The 14,199-nt window shown below is 35.8% G+C and overlaps 1 protein-coding gene across 2 annotated transcripts in view; it reads left to right on the forward strand.

Annotated features, from left to right (window-relative positions):
* Window positions 1–1,216: 1,216 nt before the first annotated feature.
* WASHC3 (WASH complex subunit 3) overlaps window positions 1,217–14,199 on the forward strand; it is a 43,115-nt gene continuing 30,132 nt past the window's right edge. Inside the window, exons 1-4 of one of the 2 annotated variants that reach the window (XM_046646004.1) lie at window positions 1,217–1,375; window positions 1,943–2,041; window positions 9,084–9,149; window positions 10,918–11,016. In XM_046646004.1, coding sequence (XP_046501960.1) covers window positions 1,325–1,375; window positions 1,943–2,041; window positions 9,084–9,149; window positions 10,918–11,016 — 315 coding nt within the window. In that variant the 5' untranslated portion in view covers window positions 1,217–1,324. The remainder of the gene's footprint in view (window positions 1,376–1,942; window positions 2,042–9,083; window positions 9,150–10,917; window positions 11,017–14,199) is intronic. The other variant, XM_046646003.1, reaches the window with a different exon arrangement.

Genomic DNA, 14,199 nt, shown 5'->3' on the forward strand with positions numbered 1-14,199 from the left:
CATTTCTGGGATTTTTTTCTTCAACAGAACCAAACAGCTCTCCATTTCCCCCTGATGCCTCTGTGCCTTTGTACAAAGATCCACCAGAAATTGTCTGCCTGGCTAACTCCACTCAAGTACCTGCTAAAAAGCTACTTTCTCTAGTTTTCTCAGAGGATTTAGGTATATTTTATCTCTACTATATTTGCATCTGTGTAGCTGTGGGCACAGCTTTCTCAGTATTGTTTGCATGTCTGTCTAGATGCGGTACTTCTAGACTTTCTATGTCTGCCCTAGACTATAAGTTTCTTGAAGGCAGAGACTGTTCTTCATCTTTTCAGTACTGATCATCTTGCTTGGTCCATGGCAGAAGGGGTTCAACTTTTGGTTTGTCCTAGGTCACATAGCTGGTAAACTGCAGTCAGAATCTGAACCAAGATCTTCAAATCTGAGCTGCAAAGTTCTTTTCAGGTGTCTGTTGCCCCTTTTTGGTGATTTCTTTAAGTGGATGTCATTTTTTACTTTGAAATTGGTTGTTTCTCTTACCCCAAAGATTTACATTTTTAGTACACATTGTTTCAGTTTATATTAAAATTATTTTACATTCCTTGATGCAAAAGATGAGTGAGGAGGTAGCCTAGAAACATAGCTTTAGCATCAAATATCATTATGAAAATATAAAAATACTTTCTCCAAATGACTTGTGAAGCCAGGATTAAGTACCCAATTAAGGATTAGGTACCAGATCCAGGGATCCGTGTCTTTAAAAAGCCAAAATCGGTTTCTGCCTCACCTGTAGCATTTGACATTTTATTTCAAGTTTTAAAGTCCTTCGGAAACAAGTCTTATCTCCCCCTTCTGGGCACAAACCTCTCCAGTGCAGGAGGCTCAAATTGACTCAATCTCTGTATTCCCCACAGGGCCTAGGAGAGTATCTGGCACTTGGTATCATAGAAAAAAATAACTTTTTTTTTTTGATGGCTTAGCTATTTATGTAACAGACAGGATTAAGAGGGATAACCTCAAACGGACTCAATTTTTTTTTTACTTTCTTTTTTCTTGCCCCTTTTGGAAGATTTTACTACTACCACAGACGTCTGCCACCCTGCGCCCCCGCGTCTGACGTCACAATCCGGGCCTAGAACTACCAATCCCGGAATGCCGTGCGAAGGGGCGGGCTCTCCGGGAACCGCCGAGTGATTGGCGAACGGAGGCGTTTCCTTCCGGCTGGTAGGGCTTGGGAGGCGGGGACTAGGAGATGCGTTGGGACACTATTACCGGACTGGGAGGGTCCCAACGGGGAGGGGTTTGCGGGTGATCCCTGGGTCGCCCGCCAGCTGAAGCGATGGATGAGGACGGGCTTCCTCTCATGGGGTCAGGCATAGACCTGACCAAGGTTTGTAAAAGGCGGAGTTGAACTTCCGGCGACCCGGGAGGAGGATGGGGAAAGCACTGCCGGTTCCCAGGGAGACCCCCATCTCTCCATGCCCCATCCTTTCCCAGGCCCCGGGCCTCTTTTCTGCCGGTCTCGGGAGGGAAAGTTCCAGAGTTCACTTTGAAAAGGGATCCCTGCCCAGCTGTTTAAGGGGTAGAGTGCCTCTCCCAGCCTTCACTTCCCGCGTCACGAGTCTGCTCAAGGGAGACCCGCTGGCGACATGGGCCGGTTGCGACCTCTAACCCTACCTCTTTTATTCGGCCCCCAAGTGTTTTGTGAGTTCATGTGTGTTGTTTTTACCGGCAAGTTCGTACTTGTGAATCCAGAGCTCATTCTCCAACTTTTCTGCAGCCTCTGTCATCTTCGGACACCCCACCCCCACAGTTTAGGGAAACAAGTTAAAGACTATTCACAGTACTTCAAAGAGCTCATATCACACAGCAGAACGCCTCGTTGTTGTTAAGATCAAAGGGATTGCACGGTGTACGTTCCTCCTGTACGAATCATATTTGTTTTTACATAATACAGGTACCAGCTATTCAACAGAAAAGAACGGTGGCATTTCTAAACCAATTTGTGGTGCACACTGTACAGTTCCTCAACCGCTTTTCTACAGTTTGTGAGGAGGTAGGTCCTCTGATAATGGTTTAATGAGTAGCCTAGAAATCGCCTTGCATTTTTGAAGGTGGCGATTGAGTAGAAAAGAATTACAGCCTTTACGGTATTCACATACTGTGACGTCATCGCCCAGTTATGATGTTAACATGCGTTAAATCCTCTTTGATTCTGTTCCCATCAGTTCTGTACCCCATCTCTGAATTAGTTTTCTAGAAGCCTTTGTGAAATACTTCAGTAAGGCTTATTGTGATTAAAGAGAACAAAAGGAATTCCAAAATTTCACAGTGGAAAACTTTTTATTTTGAAATTGGTTGTGTTTTTCTTACCCCAGAGATTTACATTTTTAAGTATGCATTGTTTCAGTTTATATTAAAATTATTTTACATCCCTTGATCCAAAAGATGATTGGGGAGGTAGACTAGAAACATAGCTTTGGCATCAAATATCGTTATGGAAATAAAAATAAAAATACTTTTGCAAGTGACTTGTGAAATGAAGATTAAGTATCCAATTAAGGATTAGGCACCAGATCCAGGGATCTCTGTCTTTAAAAAAAAAACAAAAACAAAAGCCAAAAAGAATGAGGAGGAAAATAGGAAACATGGGTTGAAATTGGGTGTAAGAAAGGAGAAAAAGGAGTAAAATTAGATAATTCACAGGTGAGCCAATTAAACAGTATTTAGTTCATTTTGTCTTCTATTTGATATAAAGTATAGCCTTAGCAACTGGAGTTTTTGTTAGATGTGTTATTAAAATTTCATAGAGACAGGAAAACTATTCACTTGTGTTAGATTCCAGCTGCTGTTTTTGTCTAGTTATCAAAATCTCATCTGCCTTCTCACTAAGGCAATGAAAGCAAAATGATAATTGATAGAGTAAGAAGCTCAATTCAATATATTGTACTTAACAGGCCCAGAGACTAAGGTGGTTGCTTCCGTGGGTTTTATCTTGTACCGCTCCCTCTCTAAATGGGTTATAGAATTGACTGACTAGAAAGCAGTAAGCCAAGGATTGAGTCCTTCACTTTTTATATCAGGGCAGGGTGGAGAAGTATCTGGAGAGAGACTATTCCAGGATTGTTAGCAGAGATGAGCAAATACTCCATCCTCACACTCTCATCACCAGGTTAAAAAATAAAACCACCACCACCAGCGCACATACCTCTGAAAGCAACTTGATGGGGCTGCTGTGAAGCAAGGATAGCCCCTCACCTTTGTAGTGCCTAACAACTTCACTGCCTGAGGAGTGAGTGCTGTTTACTGGGGACTAGATCAAATATAACAATAATCGTCTCTTGTTTATTGATTACTTATAAATTATGAAAGTCTCATGATTCCTTCTTTTCCCCCTTTCTGTTCCTCTGTCAACTTCTCCCCAACTGTTTTGACTTTATCACTATTCCCAATTCTTCTTTGAACTTTAGAGAAAAGGTTATTGACCAAAACTCAGGAAGTTTAAAGGTCACTTATTGCCTTTTTCTCCTTGACGGATAAAACTCTAGGTTGAATATAACTCATTATTTACAATTTATGTTGTAACAGTTTGGATATCTGTTTGCTTGGTGTGATGACAAGAACTAATATTTATTGTGTGCCTATTCTGTGCTAGGCTTTGTACTAAGTGTTATATGTGTGTTTAGTCACCACAGCCCAGCCCTCTGAGAGAGGTCCAGTTATCTCTCTTTTAGAAATGCAGGCACAGAGATGTAGAGAGATTTATATCATTTGCTTATTCATTCATTCAATATGTATTTGAGTTAGTATTTAAAGCTGCAGTAGCTGCTCTAACTTGCCCACATCACCCAGCTAGAAAATAGCAGAGCTAGGATTCCAACTCTGATTTATTAACTACAAAAAAAACATGCCTCGCTATTCTATTATGTTGCACCTTCTGATCCAAATAGGAGGCATGTTTATATCATTTTCAAGTGAGAGACTGCACTGTCGTCTTTATAGCTATTTCATAATTTATTTTTTAGATTTGTATTCTTTTCTTTGCTATGCCATGTCCATTTAAAGTGATGTCTTTTTTGGGGCCGGCCTGGTGGCACAGCGGTTAAGTTCGCACATTCCGCTTCTCAGCGGCCTGGGGTTCGCTGGTTCAGATCCTGGGTGTGGACATGGCACCACCTGGCAAAAAGCCATGCTGTAGTAGGCGTCCCACGTATAAAGTAGAGGAAGATGGGCACGGATGTTAGCTCAGGGCCAGTCTTCCTCAGCAAAAAGAGGAGGATTGGCAGTAGTTAGCTCAGGGCTAATGTTCCTCAAAGAAAAAATAATAAAGTGATGTCTTTTTTGATATGATACATTCCGAGGATATAATATATGTATTCAAACATAAGGTGCCATTTTCTCACGAGTTAAGATCAGTGTGGTTTTTCGAAATGGGATGTAATTTGTTAATGGCACCTATTAGACCTGTAGTCCTTGTTTAGTTAAAGCCTTAAGCAAAAACCAAAACAACTGTTTTCTTCAACAAAAAAATGAACCTCAGCTATTATTTTTTGAAGTGGAAGTTAACTGGGGGAAAAACAAAACCTGATTTGTTTTTTGTTTTTCACATAATCTGGTTTGAACCAAACCTAAACTGTAACAACTTCAGTCACAGCTAAACTCAAACCGGAGCTAAATTTGAGACAAATTGCTAGGGCTGTTTCTTCATCACTAATACTGGTTTTAGTGTTTTCTAATAAAGAGAAAAGTGGAGGACTTAACTTCTTAAAAACTTTCTGGATACCAGGCTACTTTGTAACTCTTGTAAAGACTGGAACCAGGGTAGGAGAAAAGTAGGAAGACAGAGAAAGGAAAGTAGTTGAGTCAAACCCAAGTTAGGAAGTTACTCAAGGTCATCTCGTCTTCCTTTTGAAATCCCCAGTAAGCATTTCTATTCTGGCCTTTGTTACAAAATCTTATGGAGTCCATTGGGACCGCAAATTTAAAATGGAGGGTGTGGGGAGCAACACAAGTTCTATGCATATTGCAGATAAAACTGAGCAGAAATTTAACCCTACACTGAATTTTAAAGTCAAAGGCACTCTATAAACAGGGCAGTCAGGTGTGTTATTTTGATTTAGACTTGTAACATGCCTAGAATACTGGAGTTTTAATCTTTTTTAAAATATTCTAAAGTGTTTATTTTTTCTAAAATCTTTAAGTACAGGCAAAAGTGCTGAGAATTCTCATATGACCTAGAAATTTTACAGTGCTTATCTTCTACCTCCAATTTTTAAGCCCACAGTCAGACTTAACCTTCAACCAGATAATGTTTTGCTTAAAACCCTATTTACTGCTACAACTTTTACAACTGCTTTTACAACTTTTACAACTGCTGGGCTTAAGCGTCGGATGAAGTTTAATAAAACCATCAACTGCTTCCCTTTCTGACTTCTAGGACATATCCAACCCAGTGTAATATACCAAGAGATCCATTATTTTAAAATACCGTTTCTCTTTTAGAGAACTGGATATGCAAACTGGATATTTTACAAGCCTGACAAACCACAGTATTTTATTTTTGTCTCCATGTTCAACTGTTAACTCTATATTTCTTCCTTTCATTTTCTTTTTCACTTTAATAAAATGCTCTGCCTTAGAAATAGGTGGGTGATAAATCAAGAGATTTTCAGCTTATCTGATAAACTTCAGGTACCTTGTAAAATTCCCCCTTTGTCTCCAACCAAGGTATTTCAGGTTCTTTAAATCCTTATAAAGATAAGAGGATAGTTAAAAGGAGGAGAAAGACTGTTACCTTTCCATTTCCTCTTTGCTAAAACTTTCAGATATGGGGACAGTTACTATCCGTAGTCATCTACACTTTAGAGCAGTGGTTCTCAACCAGGGGACATTTGACAATGTCTAGAGATGTTTTTAGTTGGCACAACTGGAGAGTACTAGGGGCATTTGGTGGGTAGAGGTCAGAGATTCTGCTAAACATCCTATAGTGCACAGGGCAGTCCCTCACAACAAAGAATTATCCAGGCCAAAATGACAACAGAGCCCAAGTTGAGAGACCTGATTTATAGTGGTCTGGGGGTTGTAGAAGGAAAATGCAGAAGGCATGAACATCTTAGAAATGAACCTCAGCAGCCCGTAAATGAAGCCAGGTGCACTTTGTCAAGTGACAATGACTTTTAAAAAGTATATATTTGTGTATGTTGTGGCAGTAATTCCATGGGAACAGACTCAAAAGCATTTTTTATTCTGAATCATCTTTGAAAAGCAGAGGTTCTTAATTATGCCATGGACCCTTTGGCAGTCTAGTGAAAGGAAGTTAATGTTTTGCAATGTATAAAATAATATGCATTGGATTACAAAAGAAACCAATTATATACGTTTAAAAACTCAAAATTATGATATAGTAATATGTTCTTTATTAAATTATATCATCCAGATAAGATGTTTAATATTTTAAACCCTCAAAAACCAGCTCTAGAGAAGATGGATAATACTTTTATGGATAATAGCACCATTTATCCACAACAAAGATCTTCCCTAGCCAAGAGGAACAGCCTTTTGTTGATCTGATTTTGAGAAAATCATTTACATAGTGGTTCTAAACTTGGAGTACATGAACTTGGATGGGAAAAAAATTGTATTTTTACTTACCTCTAACTTAAGTTTCACATTTTCTTTAACTTTAAATTTAATCAACAAAAATGCACAGTAGTATTAGAACCTATGGCTCTCACCAATAGAAATCACAGGTCTTTGTTTAGTAAATTACGATTGTTTCAGATTTCTTTATTCTTCACAATTCTGGTTGTAATTAGCTTAGATAGCAAAGATATTCAGATAAATTATTATAAATAAAAATAATTGCTGTTTAGATCAGTCTCATGTTTTATATGACTAAATCATTCATATAATCTTGTTTTATTAAAAGAAAACATTTTATTTTGGTGAAGATTTGATGATAGTAGATGAGAGTAGGTAAAATGAGTGTTAAAGCAAAAGATTGATATACCAGACAAATCTGCATCCAAAAAAATGGATAATTCTGTTCTAGAAAATATAGCTTTTTTTCTCCAGGCCTCTTTAATCTTCCTTATCAACAAGTAGTTTTCCAGATAAACATTTTCATCCTTATTCCCTTATTTACTAAGACTTGTATTTCAATTCTTAGCCTATTCCGTGTGAATCACTGAGTTCCCATTTAAGGACAATTTAGTTTTATGATCTAACTCTGAAAAAATTAAATACCAATTTTTAATAACTCCAGATAAACAACATCTATTTTAGGAAATTTAATCAGAAAAATTTGATTCCCAGTATTTAGCACAGTGGCACTTTAGTCTTAGTGAGAAGTGGGTTGATCATTTGTTAGCTTTGAATAATAAAAATTCTATCTATGCAATAGTTGGGGATTTTCCATCTTTCTTTTTTGTATAATAAACTTTATTTTTTAGAGCAGTTGCAGATTCACAGCGAAATTGAGCAGAAAGCACAGAGTTCCTGTATACTTCCCCCTGCCACCCTGTATACACCACCTTCTGCACTGTCAGCATCTGCTACCAACATGGTACATTTGTTACAGTCTACATTGACATTGACACATCATTGTCACCCAGAGTCTAAATTTGCCAGTTTAATTTTCATGATTTTCAGGAAAACACTTTTAATTTGGAGGGGAATTCATCCCTGTGGTGTTTCATAGAGCTGTATTTGTTTACGTAAAAGCCTAATGTGAACAAATCCAGGAATCAAGGTTAAACTTAGCTTTGAATGCCATTAAAAGTAGATTCTAATGTTTTATTTCCAGATTATGTCTGTAGATATCAAGATGCTCATCTTAGAAATAACTGTCTTGTGAAGAAGCGGTAACTACTCTGTGGTTGCTTTCAGATTTTTTTCTCCCCTCTCAATGTGGGCAAAATGATCATTTCTTGGGGTGTTAAAATTCTGCTTACGATTTAGTCAGGATCTTGATAACGTCCCAGAAATGGGTCAGAGTGCTACACATCTGCCAACTAGTAAACTGGCCAACTGCTCTTGGACGCTGTCACTGAATATAATAATGTTTAGGGTTCAAGAGTTTTAAATAAATGTTCTTATGGATCATATTTTATGATATTACTTTTATTTGTGTGGATAGATAGATAGATAATTTAATTGTACAGAATAACTAGAGCATGGTAAGTTCTTGGTTCTGGTTTATCTTGGATTTTGGTGGTAGATTGATTCCTTTTGCTTTTCTAGTACTCTTTCTTTCTCTTTGTTTTAATTCTTTCCAGCATGAACTGCTCATTTTCTAATTTCGTCGCCTTTTACTTTTCAAACTTGAAAAGTTTGAATTTGGGAATACTTATGTATACTTAGGTGTTTAACTTAGAAAGGCAGATCCTGCCTCAGGCTGTTTTGAACTAATTTTTTTTTTAAGATTGGCACCTGAGCTAACAACTGTTGCCAAACTTCTTTTTTTTTGCTTTTTCTCCCCAAATGCCCCCCGCTAGTTGTATATTTTAGTTGCGGGTCCCTCTGGGTGTGCTATATGGGATGCCTCCTCAGCATGGCCTGATGAGTGGTGCCATATCTGCGCCCAGGATATGAACCAGCGAAACCCTGGGCTGCCGAAGCAGAGCGCGCGAACTTAACCACTCGGCCACGGGGCCGGCCCCTGTCTTGAACTAATTTTTATTCTGTTTTCTATGAAGAATTCCCTCAGTCATCAACAAATAATTATTAGACTCCTGTTAAGTGTCAGGTACTGTTCTGGGCACTGAGGGTATAGCAGTGAACAAATCTCTGTCCTGGGAGGAGTGGACATCCTGGCCCCAGTGATTGATTATGGCTCTGATAATGAATTTGACAAGGCTGAAAACGTAGTTTTTTTCTTATCTGTGAATCTAGTTTTATAAAATAACCATGAAGGATGCCAATGAACATTGTAGACTACTTGATTCCCATTCCTACTCCTGTCAATAAGAGAGTAGCATATTAGAAAATCATAAATACTTAAACCATGGTTTTTATTATTTTCTAGGCTGCCCTTTGTCATCCTTAACAGTTCATTTTATTCAGACTTTGTTCTTTTGTTTCTAATCTTTCTTTTCCAGAAACTAGCAGACCTTTCTCTTCGAATCCAACAAATTGAAACAACTCTCAATATTTTAGATGCAAAGGTTTGTATTTCTGAATAATTTATAGTGTAAACTTTGCTCTACACATACCAACTTCCTCAGTCATATTTAACTTTAATTGCATTTGAGAATGAATCCAATTTAGCTCCTGTATCCATGAGGCAGGACAGTGGTTTTTGTTTGATTTTTAATTCATTATAATTGCAAAGGAAGTGATATTCATTATGAATCATTAACTGAGTCTGTTTAAATGTACATGTGGATTGAGATTTCTTTCATTATACTTGTGAAAAGCATAATATAAGTAACATATTAACAAATTGAGCCATTATATAGTTTACTTCATTTGATGTAAAATTCACAGTTATCCTGATAGTAATCATTTACTAACACAGTAAAAATTACATAAAACTTCAGATATCTCCAGAACAAAATTTGGGGAAAATATCAGCTATTTTGCATTTGGGAATATTTTAAATACTAATGAAGAGTACTAATATGGTGTCAGAAATTACAATTAATAACTAGGAAAAATAGAAGGCTGTTTTGATTTTAAAGTTTGCAGCTTTTATATGTTTTTCCTGTTTATAAAATAATGGAGACATTAGTATATTTTTGTGACTATGTTTTTTTATCAAAAAAAAATTGATCTGAAGAAATATTTATTGAATATTTATGAGGCAGTAAAATGACTAATATCTTTAGCATAGGATCAGAGTGTCTAGTTTGTACTTTGTCTTCTTGTGGACTTCAGTCATTATATTTCACTCAGAACATTTCTCTAGCTTGGAAAATGTAGGATACCTGGGCTTGAACATATTCAAGATATTTTCCTAGCAGCCATACTCACTTGAAACTATTTGGACCATAGCCACTGTGCTAAGTAGTGTCGTCAGTCAACAGTTCTCAATGAATATCGCTGCTTCAGATCTTATTACCGTTAGTTTTTTCATTATTCTTTATTGTAAGTATGTGTCTTATTTTAATGTTTGGAGAATTCTTGCTAGAGTCCAAGGTCACAAGTTAACTTACCATATGGACAAGTTAACCTTAATTATTTCCATGACCGTAGAGTTAATCCCCAAAGTTAGCCAAACGTCTGACAAATGTATATTGTTGATATCAGGATGAAATTAGAAAAGAGGGTTTGCATGGATTTTGCAAATCCAACCTGAGATGCTTAACCACTGACAACATGCCCATCTTTTGTGTATGAAAAATAACACGTTTTAGTAATATTCAGTGATAAATGTTTAAAGAAAGAAAAAAGAAGGAGCTGTATCAGACATTAAAACATGTCAAGAGTTTGTCATTACCCAGATAATTCAAAGTTAAAATATGCTGCAAAGCACTTTTTTTTTTTACAAAGTATGTTTAATAAAAATCTTTTTACAAGAACTTTGTAAGTTTTCTTATCCATGCTTTGCAGGTGAGAAAATTGAGGTCTCAGGAGATTTACACCAGGTCACATAGCTTGTGACTTAAACCTCAGCAGTCTGACTTCAAAGCCTGTGCTCTCGTTCCTTACACCAGAGTTTCTTATATTTTAAAAATAAGTCCCGGGAAAAGAATGGGTATAAGCTAAATTAGATTTGTGAGAAATTCTTCAAAAATATTTTGTTTGTGAATTCCTTTCACTTTTAAATAGTTTATGGCATGGAGAATTTCAAACACCAAAGGTGAGATTTTATAAACCTATTTCTATAGGCTTAAAACTTAAGACAGCCATTTAAAACACACACATGTAAAAACTTAAAGTGTAAGCACCTAATATTATTCTCATATACCAACATTAAGTTTGTTTTCTCAGTTGTCGTCTATCCCAGGCCTAGATGATGTCACGTTTGAAGTATCTCCTATAAATGTCACAAGGGAATCACATTCTGAAACCACTTCAGAGCAATCACAGGTAGGTATAAATTCCAAGAAACATGAGCACATCTTCTTGGTTGAACCACATAGACCTAAGCAGCAGGTTTGAAGGAAGAAGTTAAATAAAAATGTAAAACTTTAAATAATAACATTTTAAAACCTTAAGATAGAAAATGAAGTTCGAAAAAAAGTTGGCTGTTTTATTTTATTTTGTTATTTGTTATTTGTTCCTTTAATAGCTTCTTTACTTATAAAAAAATTGATCTATACAGGACTAGAAAAAATCTTGAATATAATTAATTTCTTCAGATTCATTACGGAAATTGTTCCAAGTTCTTGTAAGAAATGTACTTTTTAAATGTTTTATTATAAAAACTTTCAGACATACACAAAAATAGAATAGTACAATAAATACCCAGATGCCCATTACCTGGATTCTCCAGTTAAGATTTTGTTACAGTTGTTTCATATGTCTTTTTTGTCACTTGCTCAAGTGAATCCAGGCATCATGTTAGTTCACTCCTGTATAATTCATGAGCATTTTTGAAAAGTTCTGACATTTTCTTATATAACCACAATGCCTTTAGCAGACACAGTATAACTGACAGTAATTCCCTGGTATCATCTAACCCCTTCTTACTCAAAGTGTGCTCTGTGGACCAGCAGCATAGGCATCACCTGGGGGCTTGTTAGAAATGCAGAATCTCAGGCGCCACCCCAGACCTCCTGAATCAGCATCTATGTTTTAACAAGATCCCTAAGTCATTTGTAGACTCTTGAAATTTGAGAGCTACTGATCTAAGAAATACCACTTGTCTAAAAAGTGTGTTTTTAGAGTTGATTTGTTCAAATCAGCATCGAGGAAGGGCCACACTTTGCATCTGGTTCTTACGTTCTGATGTTCATTTATGCTCTGTATAAATTTAAATTTTATATTACTTTTTATGTCAAAAAATAAAAATTCTTCATTGTTTAAGGACAGTCTCTCGTGTATCTCAACGAGGTATTAAAATTCAAAATAAAATGATGACTAAAATGTTGATCTACCAAGTAATACTGAACACGTAGATGTCCTATCTATAGGGAATTTTGCATTTGTACCTGGAGATACTTTTCAGATCATGATAGTGGTGACCGTGATAATAATGACTAACATGTGAGAGTGCTTACTGTGTGCCAGGCATGCTTCTAAGTGCTTTTCATAAATTAACTCATTTAATCCTCACTACAGCCCTATGGTGCCCTGTAATCCTCACTAATATAGAAGTAAATACTATATTATCAATTCTACTTTACAAATGTGTCAGATGAGGTATACAGAAGTTAACTTGCCGAAGGTCAAACAACAAGTGTAAGAGCTGGAATTTTAACCCAGGCAATCTGGTGCCAAGAGTCCTAACTCTTACCTGCTACACTATACTGTCTCCAGTACCTGTGCTGAATTCATTAAACATATTGAGCACATGTGGTGCGAGGCCCTCTAGGAGGAGCCATATATTTAGATATAATATGTATTTGGGGAATGAATTAGATGACCATTTATTTAACAATTAGATATTAGAAAATTTAATATCCATTTAATTAAGATAGCAAATTCCATTATCATGGCCACTGAAATATTTGTAATATACAAGAGGAAATCCAGATGTTGTAGAGGAGTTTAACTTTAGAAGGTTCTTTCAATTAAATATGGACCACCCTTTTCATAGAACGAAGCATGTGTAAAATATATTAAGAAACTGTTTCTACTCTTCCTCTCAGTTATTCTTGGGTGGATACTAGCTATCATACATTTCTATAAATTTTTTAAGTATCTGTCTAACTTTGAATGTTAATTTTTCCAGGTGTTATTATGAATGCCATGTATAATATATATTTAAAAACTTTTGCAGTTGTGTTTGTATTGCCTATTTAAGGTCTCAAAAAATTGATTACGATTTATCAGAGCTGAATTTTCTAAAATTCAGAATAACCTGGTGTATCTCTGGCAATTTTATTTAAAAATTATATAGTAATTCATTTGGAGGATTTATGAAGTTCTTTTGGATTCCTGAGTTTAAAAAATTGTGGTAAAGTTATGTGTTGATTAGCTTAATGAAATAACTGCTCAGCATGTTCTTTATATTCAAATCAATTTGTTTCTTCTCCGTTGTTATTGATTAGTATATTTTATGTAAAATATTTTGAAACGAATTTAGGTATTTCCTAAGGCATTTCCATGGGCATTAAAGTCAACTCACTTATCAGATAAAGGATAATCATGCACTTTTAAAAAAAATCATGCATTCATTGCAATCTCTAATCTATATATGAGTCAAAGACCTTTGCATACTGATTTTTCTGCAACTTTAATTTCATGATTCAGATCTTATCATTACTCACGATAGAACATCCAATTGTACAGTTTGAGATTAATTTGAGCATAAAATGAAGGACAGTTGAGAGATATGATAGAGGATTTAATGGGTCATTCAAATAGCAAAGGTGTAAGACCTGACATAATTAAACCTTGTTGAGGTCTTGGTTATTAGACAAAAGTTAATGGCTGAGTTTTGAAATCCATTGGCCCTGTATGTAATTATCATTTGCTCCATTGTGCTATTGTATGAGTTTATTGTCCATAATTTTTTTAAAAACATACTTCAGTTTTGTTTGATTTTTTTTATTTAATTAAATGTTTTGAACTTTTTGTATTTATGTATTTTACAGATGAACATATGTATCTACTCACTTCTATACACTTAACAGTGTCACATAACGGGAGAAACGTAAAGGATTTTGGGATGTTTTATTTGCTTCAGAGTTTTCAACAGGTTTAATTTGTATTTGAATTATCTAAGGAAAAACCTTAATATATAATTCACATTTATATTCTAAAAACGATAAATATTTTTAAATATTTCTTGATTTATCTATATTTCAGCATAGATATGTAGACATAAATTGATTTTTCATTCTGTTAAGGAACTTCCTCTTAATGCTAATATACAGATAATGAGTGAGAACTGATAAAAGTAAACTTAGTCTAAATGTTCAGGTTGATAGAAAAATCAAGAATACAGACAGTCCTAGCTTTGCACTTAAGTGAAGATAGGGCTCCAATATGGACAAGTTTCAGTTAACACAGTACCAGGCAAAGTGAGAACTGCCTGTGCGATGAAAGCATTTTTATCTAAGAAGACCGCTCCCCGGTATTCTTCGTTGTAAGTAGTATTCAGCA

The sequence above is a fragment of the Equus quagga genome, chromosome 19, assembly GCF_021613505.1.
Source record: "Equus quagga isolate Etosha38 chromosome 19, UCLA_HA_Equagga_1.0, whole genome shotgun sequence".
NCBI classification, from domain to species: Eukaryota; Metazoa; Chordata; class Mammalia; order Perissodactyla; family Equidae; genus Equus; species Equus quagga.